Source organism: Meriones unguiculatus, chromosome 4 (genome assembly GCF_030254825.1).
Source record: "Meriones unguiculatus strain TT.TT164.6M chromosome 4, Bangor_MerUng_6.1, whole genome shotgun sequence".
In the NCBI taxonomy this organism is placed as follows: domain Eukaryota; kingdom Metazoa; phylum Chordata; class Mammalia; order Rodentia; family Muridae; genus Meriones; species Meriones unguiculatus.
Genome location: NC_083352.1, coordinates 14517146 through 14539299, shown reverse-complemented (window position 1 = coordinate 14539299; position 22154 = coordinate 14517146). Strand labels below are relative to the sequence as shown.

General features: G+C 46.2%; 1 protein-coding gene across 3 annotated transcripts in view; it reads right to left on the bottom strand.

Moving 5' to 3' along the window:
• Positions 1-1309: 1309 nt before the first annotated feature.
• Thsd1 (thrombospondin type 1 domain containing 1) overlaps positions 1310-22154 on the bottom strand; it is a 31280-nt gene continuing 10435 nt past the window's right edge. For 2 of the 3 annotated variants that reach the window (XM_060381456.1, XM_060381457.1), the window contains 4 exons: positions 21852-21998; positions 17115-18074; positions 7579-7737; positions 1310-3419 (listed from right to left, as the gene is read on the bottom strand). In XM_060381456.1, coding sequence (XP_060237439.1) covers positions 2014-3419; positions 7579-7737; positions 17115-18074; positions 21852-21909 — 2583 coding nt within the window. In that variant the 5' untranslated portion in view covers positions 21910-21998 and the 3' untranslated portion in view covers positions 1310-2013. The remainder of the gene's footprint in view (positions 3420-7578; positions 7738-17114; positions 18075-21851; positions 21999-22154) is intronic. The other variant, XM_060381458.1, reaches the window with a different exon arrangement.

Below are 22154 nucleotides of genomic sequence, written 5' to 3'. Positions count from 1 at the left end.
GTCCTGAGTGAGGAGAGATAAGTGACAAAAACAATGACAAGATGTGCCCACGAAACTGCAACCATACGGCCCGTACAAACAAGGCCCATACAATGACAACACTAGTCAACACGCCACCATGATGGTGGAACGTCACAGGGCTCCAGCCCTAGATGGAGAATTATAGGCAATCACTAGCTGCTGGGAGAGGGGGAACTGTTCTCCAGGGACATGCCCCCTGACAGGCTTCAATGAAATCTTAGGTGGCCAGTCACCAAACACACACACACACACACACACACACACACACACACTTATAAATATGAGAGAGAGTAGGGAGGGAAGAAGAGGGGGTGCAAATGGTGTGAAAAATACAGTGTTGTGTAAAGTTCTAAAATTCTAATATGCAAATTTTAGATAAAAAATGATGTTTAAAAAAGAACATTTCTTCTCAGCAAAGTGGGCACAGACGCACTACAGGGAGTCATGACTGGCTGGAACACAGACAGTAAATATATAAATGTGGAAAGCTTCCTCAGATCGCTGAAGCTGCATACAGTAACATAATATGAAATGCAGAATTAGCACAGTGCTGGCCAAGCCTCACTCATTGTTCAGAGGATGGTTGGAAACACACAAAGTAGCAACATCATTAATAATAATAAGAAGAAGAAGAATTTCCATTTGTGAGACCTCTGTAAACTGAAATCTCATAATGTCTCATGAACACGTTCCCTTTATAATGATTTACAATGAAAAGTATTATTAAAAAATTCATTCTAATCCAACCACAAATGGTTTTGAGGCATTTCACTAGCTGGCCACTTATTCTATCTTTTTAGTGAGCCCCTATTCTACAGCAGCTACCGGGGCTAGTACATGAAGACAGAGTGGTAAGAAACAGAAAATCTGACCTCGGAAATATACAGCTTACACATTAAAGACTGTGATGAAGCATTTTTTTTCTCTCAGGGGCAGGACTTCACTGTTAATGAAGACACCAGAAAAGCGGGCATCGCTTCACAGAAAACCTGTCAGCTCGTAGTGTTTCTTGTGAATCTGTTTCTCCAAAGCTGTTTTGGTCTCACTCTGACACTGCTGCGTAGTTCACTGGGAAATCTGGAACGAGCAAGCACGCGCCCTCTGTGTCAAAGGTCGGCACACAGGCCTGCGAACCTGGATAAAGAATAAAGCTTTCTGGTCCGATAAATAAAGAAGCTGGAGAGCAACAAGCCTGGCTCTTCCTCCGTCCACGCACAGCAGCTGTCAGACAGCTCCGGACAGACTACCCCTCCTGTTCCTGAAAAGCGATAGTCATCACTAACAACACTTCCAAAGGAAGCACATTTTAATTAAAACAAAAAACAAAATAATAAAAAAAAAAACCCAACAAAGTCATGAGTGACACTTCAACAAATATTAACTTTTGAAACGACCATGTTTACATTTGTAATTTCCCCCTATCTGAAGCCTTCCCTGCTGACATCCTGATAAACGCTAAAAGAAGGAAAACAATCTAAAGGCAGGATGGGTGTGGCCACGTGGAGGTCACCGTGGATAAAAAGAAACGCGGCTATTTATGTGTACGCTAGGCAGTCATTAGGCTGCTGGGCTGAAAGGTGTTATGCCGCTTGGTCCCTTGGTAACAAACTTCAAAAGAAGCAGCCCCATTTTTAGGCTCTTACGTTTAGTTGTTACTTCACAAGAAAGCAGGTAATTCTGCACACACGTCAAGCAGCCAGAAGCTCCTCCCCTTTGGGGAAACCCCCCAGATTCCTAAGTGCAGTGTTCAAAACGCGCATTTGCCTTATTTAAATTTTATTAGTAGTAATAAGCCAATAGAACTGGGATAACAAAAAAGACAAGTTCAGGATAAATAACTTCTTCCTAACTAATTAAAAACACGTGCATACACACCCATCCTCTGAGTGAGCTAATTCCCACGGCTACACAATACAGTTTTCAGAAAACGTGTGAGCAGTGGCTCTTGCCGGCTGGGCAAGGGCCCCTGGACGAGCCCTGCCGCTTCTCAGCCTAGATCACTAACTTCTCCACGCTAAGCGTACTTGTGGTTTCATCCTCTTCGTTGGAGCCGAAGTAGCCCGGGAGGTCCAGCATCCTCTGCTCAGCCTCAGTGAGGCGGAAGGAGCTGTTGTCGTAGAAGGCGAACTCCGGATGGACCGGGAAGCTCTGGCATTTGTCCTTTCTGCAGTGAGAGGGGCTGAGCTGACTGACCTTCTGGTAGCTGTCTTTGAGGAAAACAGGGGAAGGCTGCTTGCGTGAGCCGCTCCTGTGAGCCGGGGACGGGCCCCTGTGGGCGCGGTGGGGTTCCATTTTCTCAGCCCCGGCCACCAACCCTGCCTGGCGACCCCCGGGCTCCGGCTTCCTCCTAGGATGCCCCACGGTGTAGGATTTAGAGACGGGGCCCAACGGACTGCTGGCCCGCGCCGCCCCTGGGAAGTGTTCTGGTCTCTCCGGAAGCAGGTGGGCACTCCGGCTGGGAGGCCTGCCCCTGTCCTCCGTCTGGTCCCAGGTTCGCATCCTGCCACTGTAGGCGGGGGCCTGGCGGGGCGTCAGGGCTGACAGGCTCCTCTCCCGGAAAGGGCGGGACTGCTTGGCCTCGTGGAAACTGGCAGTCCTCCTGAAGAGGGCACCTCTGGAGTGGCACCGCTCAGACGAGCCGTCCCTCCCCGCCGCCGACCTCATCTGCGACCTGCGGAGCAGGGTCTGGCTGGGACTGACCGCGCAGCTGGGCGGAGGCGGGACGCCGTCCAGCCTGGAGGGGGGCCTTTCCCCGGCACCCGCCGCAGGCTGGTCCAGAAACGGAGACTTGATTCGGAATTTGCTCGCTGCTGCTGCTGCTACTGCTGCTGCCGCCGCCGCCTCTTCGGGGCACTCCAGGTCTAAGGGAGGGCTGGCAGCGGCGTCCACCACGGTGTCTGTCAGGGGATTCTGAGACACGTGGTACACTTTGGTGGTCTCCGTCAGCCCTTTCTTCTTCATCTCCTTCAACTGCTGCTGGGCGAGGCGGTAGCTAAACAGGGGCGGGATGATCTTCTGCGCGTTGGACTGGAAGCTCTCGCTGCCCGAGGCCTCGTCGTCAGGAGGCGCTGGGGCGCTGCACCTGTAAGTCAGCGGGATGCCCGTGTCCCCGGGGCTTCCTCTGGGTCCGTCACCCGCGTCCGAGAAGCTTCCCCGGGGCTCACTGAGCTCGCAGATGTTCTCCTCGTCCGAGTTTTTCCGGAAGCCAGGAGAATGGATGGAGTTGTGTCGAGCCGGGGTGCTGCACTTGGGGGCCCGGCCGAACCTCCTCCAGAGGGTGATGAGCACCGTGGTGAGGATGATAAACAAGCAGAGGGATATCCCGGTGACGGTCACCACGTTGTTGGACTTCACCGGATCCTGGGGTGGACTAGGCGACGGGCCTGGTGGCCGGAAAACTTGAAGAAGAAGGAGGAAAAAAAAAAAGTTAAACCAAACATATTCTCCTATGTTTATTTCTCTGCGTGATTTTAGGGCCTAACTAGTTGCCCCAGTTGTCAGAGCAATTAAAGAGGAAGGAAAGAACGAAGACTTGGATTCCTGCTGAGAGCTGTAGGCAATAATAATAATAATAATAATAAATGACCAGTAAAGAGAAAACCCTGCAAAAAAAATAGGGACCACAGAAAGGGGGCTGCCAGTGACTCCACAAGCCACAACCGAGCTGGAAGCTGTTACACATGATATGTCTTTGTATTTTTTTTAAGATCAGGGTCTTTTTTAATTTGTGTGTGTGTTTGAGCAATCACACACACACATATAAGAGATGGTGCCCTCAGAGGCCAGGAGAGGGTTTAGATTCCCCTGAGTTACAGGAAGCAGAACTTCAGATCTCTGCAAGATGGACTGTAAACTTGACAGCCTTGGGAGGCTGGAGCCTCGGCTGAAGAACCTCCTCTGTCGCGGTATCCTTTGGGCACACCCAGGGGCCTTTTTCTTGGTTACTGATCAGTGTAGGAGAACACAGCCCACAGTGAGCTATAATACCATCCGTGGGCGATTGGGCTGGTCTGTGTAAGAAAGGCAGCTAAGAGCGAGTCTGGGAGCAGGCCAGCGAGCAAAGCTTCCTCCATGTTTCCTGCCCCCAGATTTCTGCCTTGGCTCCCCTCCATGGTGGACAGTAACGAAAGTGTGAGATAAAAGAGACGTTTTTCTCACCCAGTCTGAAGGGGGAGTCCACCCTAAATGACTTAGGCATGTGAATTCCCAGGTGCTGGACCCAGGGCCTGAGTAAAGACAGGAAGAAAACTCATAGCTGCGCAGACCTGTGCCTCTGCGCTTCCACAGTGTCCAACTTCAGATTCCCACAGAGATCCTCTGCGGGTGTCCCCACTTCCAGGAACACTGCAGCTGCTGCACCTCTGTTGGCCCCTTTCTCACACCAGCAAGGGATGAGTGTGCTCCTAGGAAATGTGGGTGCACCCAACAAAGCTCTCTACGCCTTCCCTCCCCAATGGATCACCCCTCTGCCCAATCAGCTCAGTGCAGCTTTTTCTTGGCACAGAAACATGCACGCACTCTTGCTACCTTAAAATGACCATTCTCCAGCCCCACTCTGGCACATCCACTCATAGCCCTTATCTTCCCTGCTCTGCTCAGCACAAGTTACTGACATACTGATTCTCTATCACCAACTTAGCTTTCTGTAGTACACTTCTGCCTATAATCATGAGTGACCTCCTAACAGTTCAAGCCTCCAGTGCTACCTGCCATTTTGTGGCTCTTTTAACTCCCCGTTTTGGTGATCAGAATGCATTCTCTTAGGAAAGCATGAGCAGAACCATCTTTACTTAACATCCCTGTAGAGGATGAATCCAGAGCCTCAGACACCTAAGGGTTCTTATCCCTGAGCTACACTTCTACCATTTCTCCCCCTCCCCCAAGAACCTGCGCCTTTCCCTGACACACCCAATTTTAAGGAAATATAGTTTTATAGGCCATTAGATAGAGTCCTGGCTTTCATCCTTCGTGCCTGTCTCTTGCCACATCCAGGACTTTTGCAACTCCCCTCTCCCTGAATCCCAACTGCCACCACTCAAGTTTTCACATCCGGTACTGGAAAATCCTTAACAGGCACACTTTTCCACACCTACCCCTTTTTATTTGTATCCGTGTTACAGCAAAGATGTATCTACAGCACAGGTTCAAACCCTTGAGGCCCTTCAGGATGCTTTATTCTTCCCTCCCTCCCAGCACACCAAGTGGCCACTGAGGTCAGTGTGTAGCAGCATCCCCATCACACACCACAAAGTGCTCTCCTTGCTCTATTCCCTTCTGACTCTGCCTGGCAGCTTCGGAGCAAACACAGCTGGAAAAGAGCCACTGGCCTGGCCCATCCCTGTCTTATCTAACCCTTCCTGGGTCTCCTGAAGTGAAGGAGATGCCCTTGAACATCTCTGAGAAATGACAGACAGAATGAATGGGGAGAAGCAAATGCGTGGAAAGATCTTTTTATCCAACAAAGCATTCATCTCAGGCCCTCGGTGGACAAGGAAGGGTGTGTTTAGCTCTTAGCTAGAGTTCAGAACATGAAATATAATCACGTCCCCTCCTCCCCAAACAACTGATAATTCCACTTATGATGCCTCCTCCAGAAAGCCACACTGGCCTGAATATAAAGGCCAAGTATTTAAGACAGGCAGCTTACTATGGAGTTGGTACTAGTCTCCTTGGTCCCTCACTTTGTGACTCAGGGCAGGGCACCTCCAAGTGGCCAGAGCCTTCCTCTGGGATCTGGAGACATGGGTGTTGAGGCATCACTTAGTACCTGAGGATTTTCTCCTGGGTGCTTGGGGACATCGGAGTCTGCAGGGATATTTGCATAAAATTCACAGACATTCTCTCTCTCTCTTAAAGACATTTTTAGGTCACCTAGAATGCTCAGTACAGTGTATACATTTTTAGGTCACCTAGAATGCTCAGTACAGTGTATACAGTTATATAGCTAGTTGTTATACTATATTGCTTACAGAAGAATGACAAGAAAAATGCCCGGGACTAGCAAGATGGCACTTGCTGCAGACACTGACAATCTGAGTTTGACTCCCAGGACCCACACAGTAGAAAGAACAAATGCCTACATGTTATTCTATGAGCTCTACAAAAGCGCCATGGCACATGCATGCACTCAAAAGCTCGTGTGCATGTGTCCATGCAAGATTTCAAATGTTACAAAAAGAGGGGGGAGATGTCTTTACATGTTCAGATACAATTTCTTTTATAGGGTTCAGGACTTACTGAAGAAGATGGGGTGACCGAAGGTGGAAAGAAGAGCCTGGGCTAGGGTTGCAAGAAGATATAATAGAGAATTACATTCTTCAGATGTTAAAACGAAGGAAACCAGGCCTACGGTCCTGGCTGGAAGGACAAAGTAGCAAGAAGGACCTTCTAAGACCAAAGGTGAGGCCACTGGGAAAGGCTGCTGGGTGCCTATGCTTTTGGCTAGAAGCTTCTTTGAAGTTCAGACAGAGGAAAGCATCTAACTCTTCCTGAAAGATGAGAACTAAGGATGCCTTTGAATATGTAACAGAGAGTATACAGGAAGGTGGGCCTCAGCAGAGGGATGTATCTAAGTCAGGGTCACAGCAGTTCTGGCCAACTAACCAAGCTGCTTCTCAGGAAGTGGCCAGTGTAAGAACAAGACCCTTCATCACTGTAACTGATTAAGTGCCATTCAGCTCCACAGAGGGAGCAAGCCTGGCTCAGTGATCATCACCTCCATGGACCACTCTCATCAAACACTCTTGGAGTGCCTATCAGGGTGAACCTTGATGATGCTTAGAAAATGCAGGAAAGTCCAGTTTCTGAGGATGGCAAGAAAGACAACAAAACAAACAAATAAACAAACAAAAACCAACCCTACCTCCTTCCAGGCAGAACTGGTAACAAATAAACTTAGGCTACTGAAAAGGAAAATACAGGGCACCGTGCCTGCTTCGTTTTAACAACTGATGGTCTGTGTGCTCCCTTCCCACCCTACACCCCATTTGCACAATCTCTGAGATGATGGGGGCAAAGTTAAAGAAAGATATTTTTTCCCACGGGATTTCTTCTCTCACTTTGTTTTGTTTTAAGGTAGGAGAGAAGCAGGGGAGAAATAACAACCAGCTGAGCATGGTGGTAAGCCTGCAATCTTAGCATCTCAGGGGCTGAGACAAGATAAAAAGTCAAGACTATCCTGAGCTACAGAGTGAGATCCTGTCCCCCAAATGGCTCAGTTGGTAGTGCACCTGCTGCCGAGCCTGAGAACCTGGGTTCCGTCCCTGGAATCCACATGGGTAGGAAAGAAACAGATTCCTTCAATGTTCCGCACCAACCATTTCTGTATTTTAAAAGTATTTAACATGTCTGAATCTCTAGGCATATTCCTGTGTCACTTCCCTCACTTCCAAATGTCAAACCCTGTCATCTCACTGGCAAGTTACTGTTCCCAACTACTCTAAGTCTTAGACACTGGTAAGTACAAAGCCAGAACAATCAATGGCGGTCACAGCAGCATGCCTGCACTGAACAGACAGGCCTGGTTGACAGAGGCTCCTGGGAAGCAAGGACACCTACCAGCACACTCCTCCAGGGAACATGGAGAGGTCTCGGAGGACATTCCAGAGCAGCTGGGTCTGGAGGGGAAAGAAGAGAGACACGCACGGCGGCGCCCTCGGACAGCATCCCCACACGTGGTACTACACGGGCTCCACGGCTGCCACGGTCCCCAAGTTTCTGCAAGGGTACAAGTCACGCTTTTAGTGCTGATTCACTGGAGAGTCGGGATTTCACTGCACCCGAATGAAGCACCGGAAGTCAAAGCTCTGGTCTTAAAAGGCAAGAAGTTAAAAAAAAAATCTCATAAATGGAAAAATCTGTTAGTCTTAATATCGCAAAACAAAGAAAAGCCGCATAGACTATAAACTCTTAGCTAGTCTCAGTGTTCCTACAACCCGCCAGAGAGCTGAGGTCACAAGGAAGCAGACCTGCCTGCAGTGAAAGGAAAGTCAAGCCCCTCCAAGAAGAGATGGGGTTGCAATGCTTGTTTTGCTGGGACAGGGTCCAGGATGCGCCCACACGGGCTCCTCAGATAGATACATCTAAAACATTGTGAATTACTGAAAGAGTGGGATGAGAACGCAAAGCCCCTGGGGAAAAGGGGCTTTTCTCTTCTCTAGGGATCCTCCTAGAAAGACTGAGGTCAAATGTTGGACTAGACAAAGCCTCCTCATGGTGTCTGAAGAGGGACTAGGTCACAGTAACAAAGCAACATCAAACCTTACCAATCCTTCCTTCCATCTCCTCTAGGGAACGACAGCCTCAGCCACTGAGAAAAACATAGCTAACTGTTGTGCTGAGAGCATTCACTGAGGCCAGCTGCTGTGACAGACTAGAGAGAGGAAGGTCCTTCACTCTTGGGGAGGAGCTGAAGATGTCCTGGGCCCACACCATCCGAGGTCTTCCACTGCTACAGATCAGAGAGGCCTGCCTCATCCCCGAGCTTCCGATACACAGCACTTGTTTCAGATGAGAGAGGAGCACCCCGAGATGGTAAATTAAGTACCAAGTAGTTTAATATCAGCAGTTAGTAAAACCTCCAGGTTCGTAATTTAGGTGCCAAGTACCAAATTTCAACACCTTGGTGCCTGTGTAAGGCAAGAGCTAGAGGCATTATGGCTCAACAGGTTCAGGTGCTACCAAGCCTGAAGATCTGAGTTCAGCCTCTGGAATCCACATAGAAAGCCTATGGATGCTCACTGATGTCCACCTGGGGGCCAAGACTGACAGGGAAAGTAGAACAGAAAGACAAAGATCCCATCTGCAGCACAATAGTTGCCTGAAACACGAAGTAACACTGCCAGAGAGTGAAATCCTGGATTCAGCAGGAGCTGTCAGACCAACGTGAACAACCCAAACATGGCCCAATCCCTTACACATTAACCCAAAACCCACAAAAATAGCCTATTGAAAGAAGTCAAACTATTTCTGGGACTAAATTAGATTTGCCTCGGTGTCTACAATTTTAGACAATCCTGAGATGCATTAAAAAAAAAAGCAAGACTGCATCACACTGTTGTGAGACTCTAATCTTGCATATATACCACAGGCAAACCAAGGAGACCAGCACCAGAAGGCCTGCTAACGCTCCCATGCCCGCCCATTCCTTCAGATGATTCATGGCTGCAGCAATCCATGATGATAATCCTGTGGCTAGTCCTGCGTCCACTCTGGTAGAATTTACTGTGACAATGGCCACTCTCAGCTGCTCCATCGCAGTATCGAATTCTCCAGTCCAATTACCTAAAATATAGCTAGACAATTGTTTAGACAGATTTGCAGCACAGGAAAAATTCTCATGTTGTATGCTAGTGACTCAAAGTCCAGCATATTTTCATTGACAGCCAAGTTGAGCGATTTGCCATAGGGCATGATCATTCAGGCCTTTACAGCCATTGAAGCAGGACATTCGCCCCAAGAATGGTTGGATACCATAAAAAGCTAAAATGTTACGCTCAGGATGCGAGGCTAAGCACTGCACTCAGGGTCAGCCGATTTGGACCCAGAGAAGAGCATGTCTGATTGCATGCGGGTTGATACCCCAGGTCCCGCCTCTGAGAAAAAGGTATCAGACGGGTCTGATGCTCTTTGGGTGGATGACACCTAAATGAACATCGGTACAAAGTCCCAATTTATTTCTAATATCAGAGATCAGACCTCTACTCTTGCCTGATGCATCTAAAACAAAAAGGGGGAACTGTAGAGAGCTGCGGAATTCTGTGCCTTAAAGATGGAGCTGGTTTCCGCCTTCCACCTTCCCGATGGTGAGTGCTCTCTGTCACGAACAATTCCACATTTGGCTAAGGCTGAGGATCTGGCTTGCTTCCATGTATGTGGACCTATCTGCATTGCCCACGTGGCACGCCTGGGTTGGCTACCCAGAGGCTATTTAAGCTGTGGGCTGGCTTTCCCCAGGGTCAGATGATTGTTCAAGGTTCCTGAATAAACTGCATTGAAAAAAAAAAAAAAGAAACTTAACCTTGAAAAAAATAAAAATAAAAAATAAATAAAAAAAAATTAAAAAAAAAGCAAGAAAAAAAAAGTAATCAATAAAACCAGATTAGACATGACACAAATATTAGGTGTATTAGAAACAAAATTAAAAAATACCCATGACTAGTGTGTTAAATTAATTAAACATTAGTGGAAAAGTCAAACAAGATATGTACACACATGAAAATGTACCACTAATGGAGGCTGAAAAGACTAACAGAAATGCTAAGGCCACAAAAATACAGTGGTGAAGACGAAAAATGCCTTCCACCAGCTCCCGGTATAGTTGACACACTTGAAGAAAGTAAATATGAATATAGGTAATTAGAAACAACCCAAATGGAAACCTAAAGCTATGTCTGAGGAGAGAAGACCATACAAAGCACGGGTTGGAGTTTGACACACACCCCAACCACACCCTGTGAGGCAGCATTGGGAGGTTAGACCTAATGGAAAGGATTTAGGCCCTAAGGGCTCTGCCATGATGCTAAGTGATCTCATCCCAAAGGATTCTGCCTTTCTGTCTCTCTGTCTCTGTCACTTTCTCCTTTTCTGTTATTACCCTGACGACATAACAGAAAGAGAGAATTACTTGAAAAGATATGTCTTAAAATTGCCCCAAATAATTGAAGATACTAGAGGACAAATTCAAGATGCTCAGAAAACATCAAGTAGGAAATCATGCAAAAGAAAATAAAAATAGAGAAAGATGACTTGATGGATAAAGGCGCTAGTCATGTAACCTGGAAGCCTGGACTCCATCCCCCAAACGGGCAAAGGTAGGAGAGAACAGACACAAAGTTGTCCTCTGGCCTCTTCACCTGCGGGACGATACACATGTGTCCTGGCTCCCAGGCAAAAATTATTAATATCTTAAAATTTTAAGCGCTGCTGGATGTGGTGGCGCACACCTGTAACCCCAGCACTCAGGTGGGCAGATCTCTGCGAGCTCGAGGCCAGCCTGTTCTACAAAGCCAGTTCAGGACTACCAAGGCTACACAGAGAAACCCTGTCTCAAAAAAAAAAAAAAAACAAAAAAAAGGGGGGGGGGCGGGGCTGGTGAGATGGCTCTGCTGGGGAGTCACCTACTGTCACCTTGGACCAACATGGTGAAAGGAAAGCACCAACTCCCACAAGATGTTCTCTCATCTCGACCTGGGTGCTCCAGCATGATCACACACACACACGTCTGTTGTGTAAGAATATTGAACCCTGCAGGGCTTCTCTTACCCAGCTACCTCCCAAATAATCGAGACAGAGACCTCTTGGGTTTATAACAGCTTTAAAGCACAGGAACTGGGCAGTATCAACCGTCTAAGCTCCTTTTCTATTTCCCATCTACACATCCCATGCTAGTTACCTTAATGGTTCCTGTCTGGGCTGCTTCTGTTCTATCAGGCCAGCCCCCATGACCATACTGCCCCCATGGTGACTTCCTATATCTTCTCTTCCTCACTCCTCTCTTTTCCTCCCAGGCCCCAAGCCCAGGTACCTCAGCCCCACCTATTTCTCTTCTGTCCAGTCACAGGCTCCAGCAACTTTATTAACCAATCAACTTTAAATTGGATAGAACAAGGCTTTCAGGACAAAGACAGGTGTACATGGGGATGTGCTCATCTGGGCATCAACCAGATCTTGGAGGCCAGTAATTATCATTAGAATACATAGCACCAGACCAACCCACAACACATGTCATACATGCAATGAAACTTTTTTCATTTTTTAAAATAAAAATTTTGAAAAATATCAAAATCTGGAGCAGTGGCTCAGCAGTTGCATACTGTTCATGCAGAGCACCTATGTTCTGCTCCCAGCACCCACACAGAGGAGATCCCAACTGCCTGTCTCTCTAGCTCCAGAGGGACCTGCAACCTCTGGCCCATTGGCTGCTCAGTTTCCAACTAGGTTCCCTAGTAAGGGGAACAGAGGCTGTCTCTGACATAAACTCAGTGGCCGGCATTTTGGTTACCTCCCCCTGGGAGGTAAAGCCTTGCCAGGCCATAGAGGAAGATGATGCAGCCAGCCTTGATGAGACCTGATAGGCTAGGGTCAGATGGAAGGAGAGGAGGTCCTCCTCTATCAGTGGACTGGGGGAGGGGCATAGGGGGAGAAGAGGGAGGGAGGGTGGGACTGGGAGGAGAGAGGGAAAGGGCTGCAGAGGGGATACAAAGTGAATAAACTGTAATAAATAAATATATAAATAAAATTAAAATAAAAAAATCTTCAATCTATTTACAAAAAACAAAAGAGAAAAACAAAACAAAGATCTAATGGAAGAAATTTAAGCCCAGAAAAACAGACTTTAATCCAAACATATAATAATAATACTAAACATAAATTATATAAACATACCAATTTAAAAAACTGAGATTGTTAGATTGGATTCAAATTTTGACATGACCTGTGGTGTGTGTGTGTGTGTGTGTGTGTGTGTGTGTGTGCTATTTGAAATCAAGAATCTATTTACATAAACACATATAAATATGTATAATACATAAAAAAATGTATAGGTTAAAAAGTAAGAGGGTAGAAGAAAATATACCTTGTGAATATTAAAAGAAAATGGAGTGCCTATATTAACCCAAGTCAAAGTTGATTGTAGAACCAAGAATATTTCCTGGACACAGAGGAACGACACTGGACAAATGGGTCAGTTTACTCTTAGCGGTCCTAACGCAGACCCACCTATACACAGAACCTCAGAGTATGCGCCAACTCCCCCCAAAACAGTTTTCTCCCTGCCCTTCCAGTCCCTGTGATGGAACCCAGAGCCTCTGGTACACCAGACAACTCTACCTCTGAGCTACAGCCTCCAGACAAGAAGCTGTTGATGAACTCAAACTTCTCCTCGAAGCAGATATGACATCACCGCCACACATAATAACTTATTTCGTATTGAAGATGAATCCAAATCCTTCTCCATCCATATCCACCCAACCCCAGGATCTGTCAGCTCTCGCCAGCACTAGGAATCCTCTGTGTAACAACGTCTCTTCATCACCACGGACCAAAACATCTGACCCGGCTACACGTACACAAAGCTCTGCAAAACCGTAAGGAACATTTGTAGGGCAGGTGTGTTCTCGGGGGAGCCGAGTGGTGCAATCTCTGGAATGAGTCATGGAATATGAGTTCGTTAAGGTAATTAAGGCTCTGAGGATTTTCACAAGAGTATGGGCATTAGAAATGAGAATCATGGACCGACGTCAGCTGAGGTGCGGTAATGATATTCCATACCGAGGTCCAACTGAGCACAATATTGGCTCTGTGCCTCCGGGAGCACACAATGGCTCATCCCAGGGAAGAACAATGAGCTGGCTTTGTCTGCAAGGCTCCTGAGCAGCTCAGTCAGTGAGCGGCCCCGTGCCTGTAAAGCTCTGGGAATCTCCTCTGAAAGCCTCTCTGTGTTCACCTGATGTGAGTTAGTTCCTAAAACTCTACCAGGTGTTCTGTGACTGTAAGATCTAAGTAGAAAACTAGCGCAACAGCCAGTTGATTTATCCTTTTCTTGTGCTCCTGTTTAATACCTCGAAATGGAGAGTTAACAAAGACAATGATCCTCTTGTTTCTTTAAACATACCAACTAAAAGCCCAAGATTGTTAAATTGGATTTAAAAAAACATGACCCAGCTATATGCCGTTTAAAAAATACTTTTGACTTTTTTTTGTAAATGTAAGTGTAATTTACTTAAATACATAAAGTCATGTGTGAACTAAAACTGACAATTCCCATAGTGGGGACCAGAAAAGAGAAAATCAGTTTTGATAAAAACATGAATCTTGATATAAAGAGAAAAAAAAATCTCATTTAAAAATAATGTGTTCGGGGCATAGGAGATGGCTTATTGGGTGAGAACGTTTGTTGTGAGAGCAAGTGAGCCTGAATCCAAATCCATCCTTGGCCACTTGTGCCTGAAGTTCTAACTCTGACACTAGTGGATGAAGGAAAACCCCGGGACCTGGTTAGCCAGCCCAGCTGAATCAGAGTTTCAGCTCAGGAAGAGACCCTAGTTCAAAAATAGCAAGAGAAAGAAGGTGGAGAGCATTAGAGGAAGATGCTGGAAGCAGGCGCCTTCTCATCAAAAAAGCCGGCGCTCACACATACACACACATGCACATCCGCTGTGTAGATGCTGTGCTGTTCCCCCTTGGAAGTAAAACCATGGCCCAAAGAACAACAAAAAGTAACCATTTAAATGATTTTTTTTTTTAAATCAAAATAACTAAATGGGAATTACCTCAGCTGGATTAAAGCAATGACTGAATTTACATGGGAAAAATATTTAAATGCCATAAGCTTCAGAGCCCTTAAGATAATAAACAAATTTGAAGAAAATACTCTAAAGTAGGAATTCATTAGACATCTATGGTCCCATACATCACACATGAAGAGCAAAATGACCACTATTGCAAATAGTTGTTCTTCATGGATGAAAGGTTATTTTATTTGGTCCTCTTTAGCTGTCCATAGATATAAGCACACTTTAAAAGGAGCTTCTTCGGCCCAGGTAAAATGCCCTTCCAGCCACCACAAGAGATGGCAATTCTGAGTGAACAGAACTTGTCTGGAGGGTGAGAAGAAAAACTGTTTCTGTCTCTGAGACGATTTGAAGGACACAGCTAAGGAAACACTGACTTTTATAAGACACTGTGCTCCAGAGACCAAGGATACTAAACAAAACGCGCTGAGAAGAAATCTCCCAGGCGAGAGTGAGAGTCCTGGACACCTGGGAAAGCAGCTGGATTTTCTTTGCGCAGAGCAAGGCTATTGAACAAATCATGAGCCTCCCTGGCTGCTGGACAGATAAACAGCTACAGTTCTTTCGAAGAGGCTGTATAGTACAGGATAACTGTGGGGGAAAAAATAGGATCTTTCCCAAGAGAAGGGCATTTTATTGTCTTACGCAGGAATCGACAGTACGGAAGGTGGCCATAGAGTAGTGGTAAAAGCTACTGTCAAGTGGGTCTGCTTAACCTCCGGGTTTCGCTTGTTCTGTGGTGCTGAGGATAGAGCCCAGGGCAAATGCACTGCTGCTGAGAGATAGCCTCAGTTTGGCTATCTCTCACTCAGTTTGGCTAACCTCACTTGGCTGTGAGCTCTGACGCCTCACTCACATAGCCAGAGGGAAATGCTTTGCTTTTCCGTGCCTTCACTTCCTCATCTCCAAAGCTCGCAACACAGCGGGCCTAAGCTCCAGGATTATAAAGCCCAAACAGGTTAATAGTCACAAAAAGCATTTAGAACAGTACCAGGGACAAAGAACGCAAGTCCCTCGGGGACAAATTAATCGTGTCAAGACCATAAGTCCTTTTTTCACAACATCCAAAATGTATCCTAGGGTCCTAAGACATATTTAGAAGAGGAGGTGGACATTAACACACTATTCCTTTAAAAAAAAAAAAAAAAGGACTAACAAGAGATTTAGTGACTAACAGAAGAGTTGCAGTGAGGAGGCCAGGGAGAATTATGGGTAAAGGGTGGCTACAGGAGGACCTGTCCCCAGCATCCATGTGAAAACCTGGGAGTCATTTCTCAGGAGCCACCAGCTTGTTTTTGTCTGAGACATGATTTCTCACCAGGTCCTGGGACCTCTCCATGAGCCTAGACTGGTTGGCCAGCAAGCCCCAGAGCTCCCTGTGCTTACACCTCCCCAGGTCTCCACCCCTGTAGACTAGTTCATGGTGCTGGAAGGTACCCTGCACATTACCAAAGGAGAAAGGTAAACATCAACACAGCTACAAAAGCTTCGATCTGCCACGGTGATCCGACTGCAAGATACTCTAGTGTGACAGCGGCACAAAGCTCCTGGGAGCGACCAAGTCTTCTTTGACTTAAGGCCCACCCCATGAGATGGAAGCCACACCTTAGACTGTGTGGGTAAGGAAGAACCTGAGACTAGACAGTCCAGGGGCCTAGGAGGAAAGAAGGATTGTAGCAATAAAACGAGTACAGCATTCCGCTATACTCACGGCTTGCACAGCTATCATCAGAGAAGCTTTCTCCTGCAGCAGATGGGAACAAACACAGAGACCCACAACCAGACAATAGGCAGAGAGTGAGAGACCTTGGAACACTCAGCCCCAAATGGGATGTCCCCATCAAACCCCTCCCCACAAAGCTATGGAGTTTGCAGAAGATAAGATGGAAGGACTGTAAGAGCCAGAGGGGATCAAGGAACACAGTAGGACAGGTGCCCATAAGAACCCACAGAGACTGAAGCAGCACACGCACAGGGCCTGCATGGATCTACACCAGATGGGGGTCCGAGAGCTCAAAGGAGACGCGGTCACATGCTCCGCCCTAACCCAGAAGCTCTCTCCAACTGATAACCACTTGCAAATGAAGAATTCAGTTTTCTCCAAGGGTGTCTCACTGGGGAAACAAACCGCTCTTCAGGGAAGGCCCCATGGCCAGCAGTAGATGGCCAATACAAAATGAACTCAAAAGCATCCTTGGAGGTTCTTTGCCTCATAATGTTAAGTCGAGCAAGAGAGGGGCTCATGAGCCTCCATCACCAGCTGAAGAGCTACTGATGGTTAATAGTTTTTGAGGGAAAGAGAAATGGAGAGGTTATGTGAATCTGATTACCAGGCTGGTTGTATGGTGCCACAGCCTCCGAACAGTGCCACACCCCATAAGCCACACCCATACTCAACTGACTGTGGACAGAAAGCATTCAAGAAAAATACTGCATCTGTCCTGAACTCGCCCAGACTCTGTTCTTGCCACTGTCCCAGAAGCAATGTGGAATACCAACTACTTACCCAGGATGACACTGTAATGCTTTACAAGTAACCTAGAGATGCCTTGGGGCATACAGGAAGCGGCCTGTAGGTTTTGTATGAACAGTATGCAATGTTGAAAATCAATAGCCAATCTCCCACAGAAACTGAAGGATGAATACGCTCTTCATTTTTCAAAGAAAGACAACAACGCTAATTGGTACCGCCTGGAGAATGAGCAAATCACAAACACCATGGTTCACCTAGATCCTATCGATGTTACTACATGAAGGCACTGACTTGATTTTTTTTAAGTGCTGAGAAATCTCAATACCAACCTATATTTCTCTGAATTAGCATGCACTCCTTTGCAGAAAAACGGCCTTTCCTCAAAATTCCAAAGTTAAAGCAGTATTTGTTCTTCCCCACATCAAACAAGGTGCAGTTAAACACTGTTCTCCTCTCTCCCAGGGGCAGGCTGTTCTCAGCCAGCTGCAAAGTCCTCTCCTCCGGGCGTCTGGGGGCTTCTTTGTAAACGGCAAGCACTCCCTGGACAAAGACGCAAGGAGGTGGCAGAACCATCACCTCCACCACAGACTCACACATGACTTCCGGCGCCATCATCAATTTGTATCCGAATTTTTTAGCCAGGTCAATTGGTCCCGTGGAAGCAACGACCGCGTCTTGGCCCAGCAGCTTCAGCACCACCGTGACATAGGCTTCCACCCCGATGGGTGCACAGCCAAACTCAACCCACTGGGCGGGAGTGAGTTTAGTCCTTTTGCTGGCTCTGATCTCCAGAGGCTGTTCCAAACTCGTCTTCGCCTCAGGAAGACGGTCGGTGAAAATAACATCCACCAGCATGTCCGGCTTGTCCGCAGGAAACGGGCAGAGCGGCTGCGTGGTAAAAAGGCCCACCTGGAAGGTGCCTTCTCCTGCCTTGGCTGTCCTGTTCAAATCGATGTGAAAGACGGGCCACTCTACCTTCAGAAAGGCACTTCTGTCCCAGCGGGGAACTTGCGTGCCATTGTCTGTCGCTTCTGGGATCAGGACAAACCAGTAGTCACCAGCCTCCTTGAAGTAGAAGCATTCAAACTGGAGTGTTCCCTGGGACTGGTTGGTCAGGAGGTACTTAGTGGTAACAGTCCGGTTGGTGCTGGCTTCCCACAACATGACAGACACGTTCCTCGGTGCCCTGCCAACGTCACCAAGATAGTGAAATCCCACTGACACTGTTCGGTCGCTCAGGGCGACGTGGACCGGCTCTGTCAAGACGAGGTAGTCAGCTTCTCCGAGGACTGAAAAGAAATGGTCAGAATTGGGTTTAAGAGGGTGCATTTGAGTAGAACTGTTGGTGATGCAAAGAAAACAGCTTCTTAGACACTAGAGAGCGGGGAACCAAGCCAAGGATGTCATAGAATGTAGAGATAGAATAAATAACTGATAATTGGCGGGGGGGGGGGGGGAGCTTAAAATTCAGTGCTGCTCATTTCTTAGTTTAATCATTTTCTGGTGTTTAATTATTTGAGGGAAATAGATAGAAAACAGTTAGAGAATGTTTGACTTAAGTGGCACAATACAAACTTATTTAAAATGTAAGATACTGAACTTCTCTTCAAAGTAACTGCTGTCCAATATTCAAGATAGGCATTTAGAAATCTTTACCAGTAAAAGAACCAGTGTTCTCCCTGTGGGTGAGGAGGGAATTTTCAGGTGGATGAGAGCTGTTATGTATTTATTCTTCGTTGGTCACCCATAAGACCATGGACATTTCTGAAATAACTAGGCATGTCCTTGGCAACTTTAATGACATTACAGCAACTGGCACTGGCATCGATGGAAGGGATGACTACTGATTTCCCAAGTACCATTCAGTTATGATCAACCATATCTTTTAAAAAGAGACCCAGCCGAGCAGCTGAAATGGTACAAAGAATGCAGGCACATAAGAATCTTTGTTTCTTTTCTGAACTGGATCCAAATACATATCAAAGCAGGCAGAATTTGGCAAGGCAACAATCAGCGGGCCCATGGCTGGGTAAGGCATTCTTCTATAATGAAAGAACCTACAGGACCACTTTCTGCTCTGGAAAAAAATGTTGCATGACTAAAAATTTATTATTCTTACTGCATATACCCATCCACATGTAGTATATACATACCATATTGCGCATGCCTAGAGGGGTTCATGCATTTTTGTTCACACTTACCATCTCTCAACTTCCATTATCTCTATTTAATCAATGTGAATTGAGGGAGGCATGCACTAGTGGCCAATGAGATGCCTTCAATTATCACAGGCTAAACAAGGAATTAAAAGACAAAAGTAAATTAAAAGATTAAAAAAAAAAAACTTGGGGGATTATGGCCAACTGTTGGGCAGAGTGCATGGAATCTTATGTAAGAAGTGGGAAATAGTAAGATCTGGAGAGGACATGAACTCCACAAGGAGAGCAACAGAACCAGAAAATTTGAACACAGTCTTTCAAGTGACTCATACTCCAATCAAGTACCATTCATGGAGATAACCTAGAACCCCTGCACAGATGTAGCCCATGGCAGTTTAGTGTCCAAGTGGGTTCCATAGTAATGGGAAAAGGGACTGCCTCTGACATAATCTGATTGGCCTGCTCTTTGATCACCTCCCCCTGAGGTGGGTGCAGCCTTACCAGGCTACAGAAGATGACAATGCAGCCACTCGTGATGTGACCTGATAGAGTAAGATCAGAAGGAAGGAGAAGAGGACCTCCCTTATCAGTGGACTTGGGGAAGGAGGGTAGGATTGGGAGGGGAGGAGGGAGGGACTTATGGGGGGATACAAAGTGAATAAAGTGTAATTAATAAAATAAAATAAAATTTTAAAAAAAGAAATAAAACTTGGGGGAGGGTGACTAGGCTTCTCTGTGTAGCCTTGGCTGTCCTAGGCTCACTTTGTAGACCAGTCTGGCCTCAAACTCACAGAGATTTGCCTGCCTCTGCCTCCCTGAGTGCTGGGATTAAAGATACGCACCACTGCACATGGCTCAAAAATTTTTAAGTGTGTGTGTGTATGTGTGTGTGTGTGTGTGTGTGTGTGTGTGTGTGAGAGAGAGAGAGAGAGAGAGAATGTATGCATGTACACACAGACGCCACAAAGGCCAGGCACACTGGATTCCCCTGGAGCCGCAGTTACAGGTGCTGCACAGAGCCTAACATGGACGCTGGTAATGTGACTGGAGTCTTCTTACTTGCTATTCACTGCTGGACCATCTCTCCAGCCCCACTAAAGTCATTTTAATTTAAATTTGAAAGGGACAGGGTGGTTCTCTAGTGCATCTTAAGATAAAGGGGCACATGTCACTTTGTTAATGTCCTAGTTAGAGTTTCTATTGCTGTCATAAAACACCATGACCAAACCAACTTGGGGAGGAAACAGTTTACTTCAGCTTATAACTAAAAAACTTATTCTGGTGTTTAGATATTTGGGGTGGATAGATATACAACAGTTTGAGAACATTTGATTTAAATGGCATAATACAAACTGCTCTAGATTATTTAAAATGTTAGATGCTTAACTTCTCTTCAAAGTTATTATTGTCTGATATTCAAGATGAGTACTTAGGAAGTTTTACCAGTAAAAGAACCAGTGTTCTCTGCTGGGGTGAGAAGGAAATGATGTTTTATTTTATCCACCACGGGTGGATGGGAGATGTTATTTGCTTATTCTTCATCAGTCATCCGTAATAGCATGAACATTTCTTAAGTAACAGGAATGTCATGCTCTATCACTGAGTGAAGTCAGGGCAGGGACCTGGAGGCAGGAACTGAAGCAGAGGCCAGAGAGGGTTGCTGCTTACTGGTTTGCTCCTCATGGCTTGCTCAGCCTGCTTTCTCATATAACTCAGGACCACCTGTCCAGGGCTGGCACCACCCACAGTGGGCTGGACCCTCCCACATTTGTCATTAATCAAGAAAAATGATCTACAGACTTGCCTATAGGCCAGTCTTACGGAGGCATTTTCTCAATTCGGAGTCCCTCCTCCCAAATGACTCAAGCTTGTGTCATCACGATGACACAAACCTAACCAACGCAGTTAACTAATAAGAGTGGGCTGTTTTGTTTGTTTTGTTTTGAGCTAGGGTTTCTTGTAGCAATCCTCCTGCCTCTCTATCCATGCACAATGCATGCATCGTGCCCAGTGATCCAGAGTCTATTTTAAATGACAGAGATTGTCAATGAGGCTGATCAGATTCAGATTCAATGGGAGCCAATTTATGAAAGCAACATACACATCCAGAGAAGCAATGGGCGGGTCCCGGTGGGAGCAGATGCAGAAGCAGTTAAGGAAGAACTTTGCTATTATACCCCAGAATTCCTGTTCGTAGGGCTGAGGAGACACTCTCATTCTAAAAACTACAGTCTGGTCCTTCCACATCCTAATACTACTCAAGTGTTCTGTTTTGTTCGTTTCTTCTGTTCTTTCATTTTCTTCTCTCCCACTTATCACAGAATTTAAAGCAACTGGTATATTCGTAAAAGCATGTGTATATACACACAGGTGGGTAACCTGTTGTGATAGGATTTCATCTATCAAAACAAACAAACAAACCCTTAAGAAATTAGCTTTTTTTGAGAGGCCTGGTGGCATGCAGCTTTAACCCAGTGACCTGGAACCACAGACGACACATTGATTAAGACTCTGTCTCAGAAGAAAGAAGGGAGGTAAAGCAACGTGTAATATGCTTGTTTTTATTTGTTTAATAGTAGTGAGGGTTTTTTTTAATTTTTTTTTTTTCTTATCAGTTACATTTTATTAACTCTGTATCCCAGCCGTGTCCCGATCCCTCATTCCCTCCCAGTCCCTCCCTCCTGTAGTGAGGGTTTTTTAAGAGTTAAAAATACATTTAAATAGAAATTGGAATCAACCGGGCAAAATCCCCCAGAGTACAGTACTTCCAGAGAGGCCAGGGTGCCAAGGCTATGGCTTCAGGGGAGTTCAGATGGGCCCCTCTGCCTCTCCCACGCAGGATCACCAACGCCACTGCATGTGTCTGCCATTGATACCAACAGCTCGATGCATGCTCAACACACTCACCATAGTCACAGAGCACCACCAGCAAGAGATTTGAGAAGTCTTTCAGCATTGGTTTCATTCTGATCAGTAAAATCCCAGGCCTTTAGTCTCCTCATGTCCTTTCTCACATCAAAATTGTTGGCTCTTTTTCTTTTTTTCCAAAAGCACCTGAAATTAGAAACTCAAAATTGAAGACTCTATTTAACATGATTAATAGAACCATAAAAACCACAAATGGCATTTGTTCACAAAACAACAAAGCCAGGGACTGGATAGATGGCTATGGTTGACAACATCCATAAATGATAATGATGACGATGATGA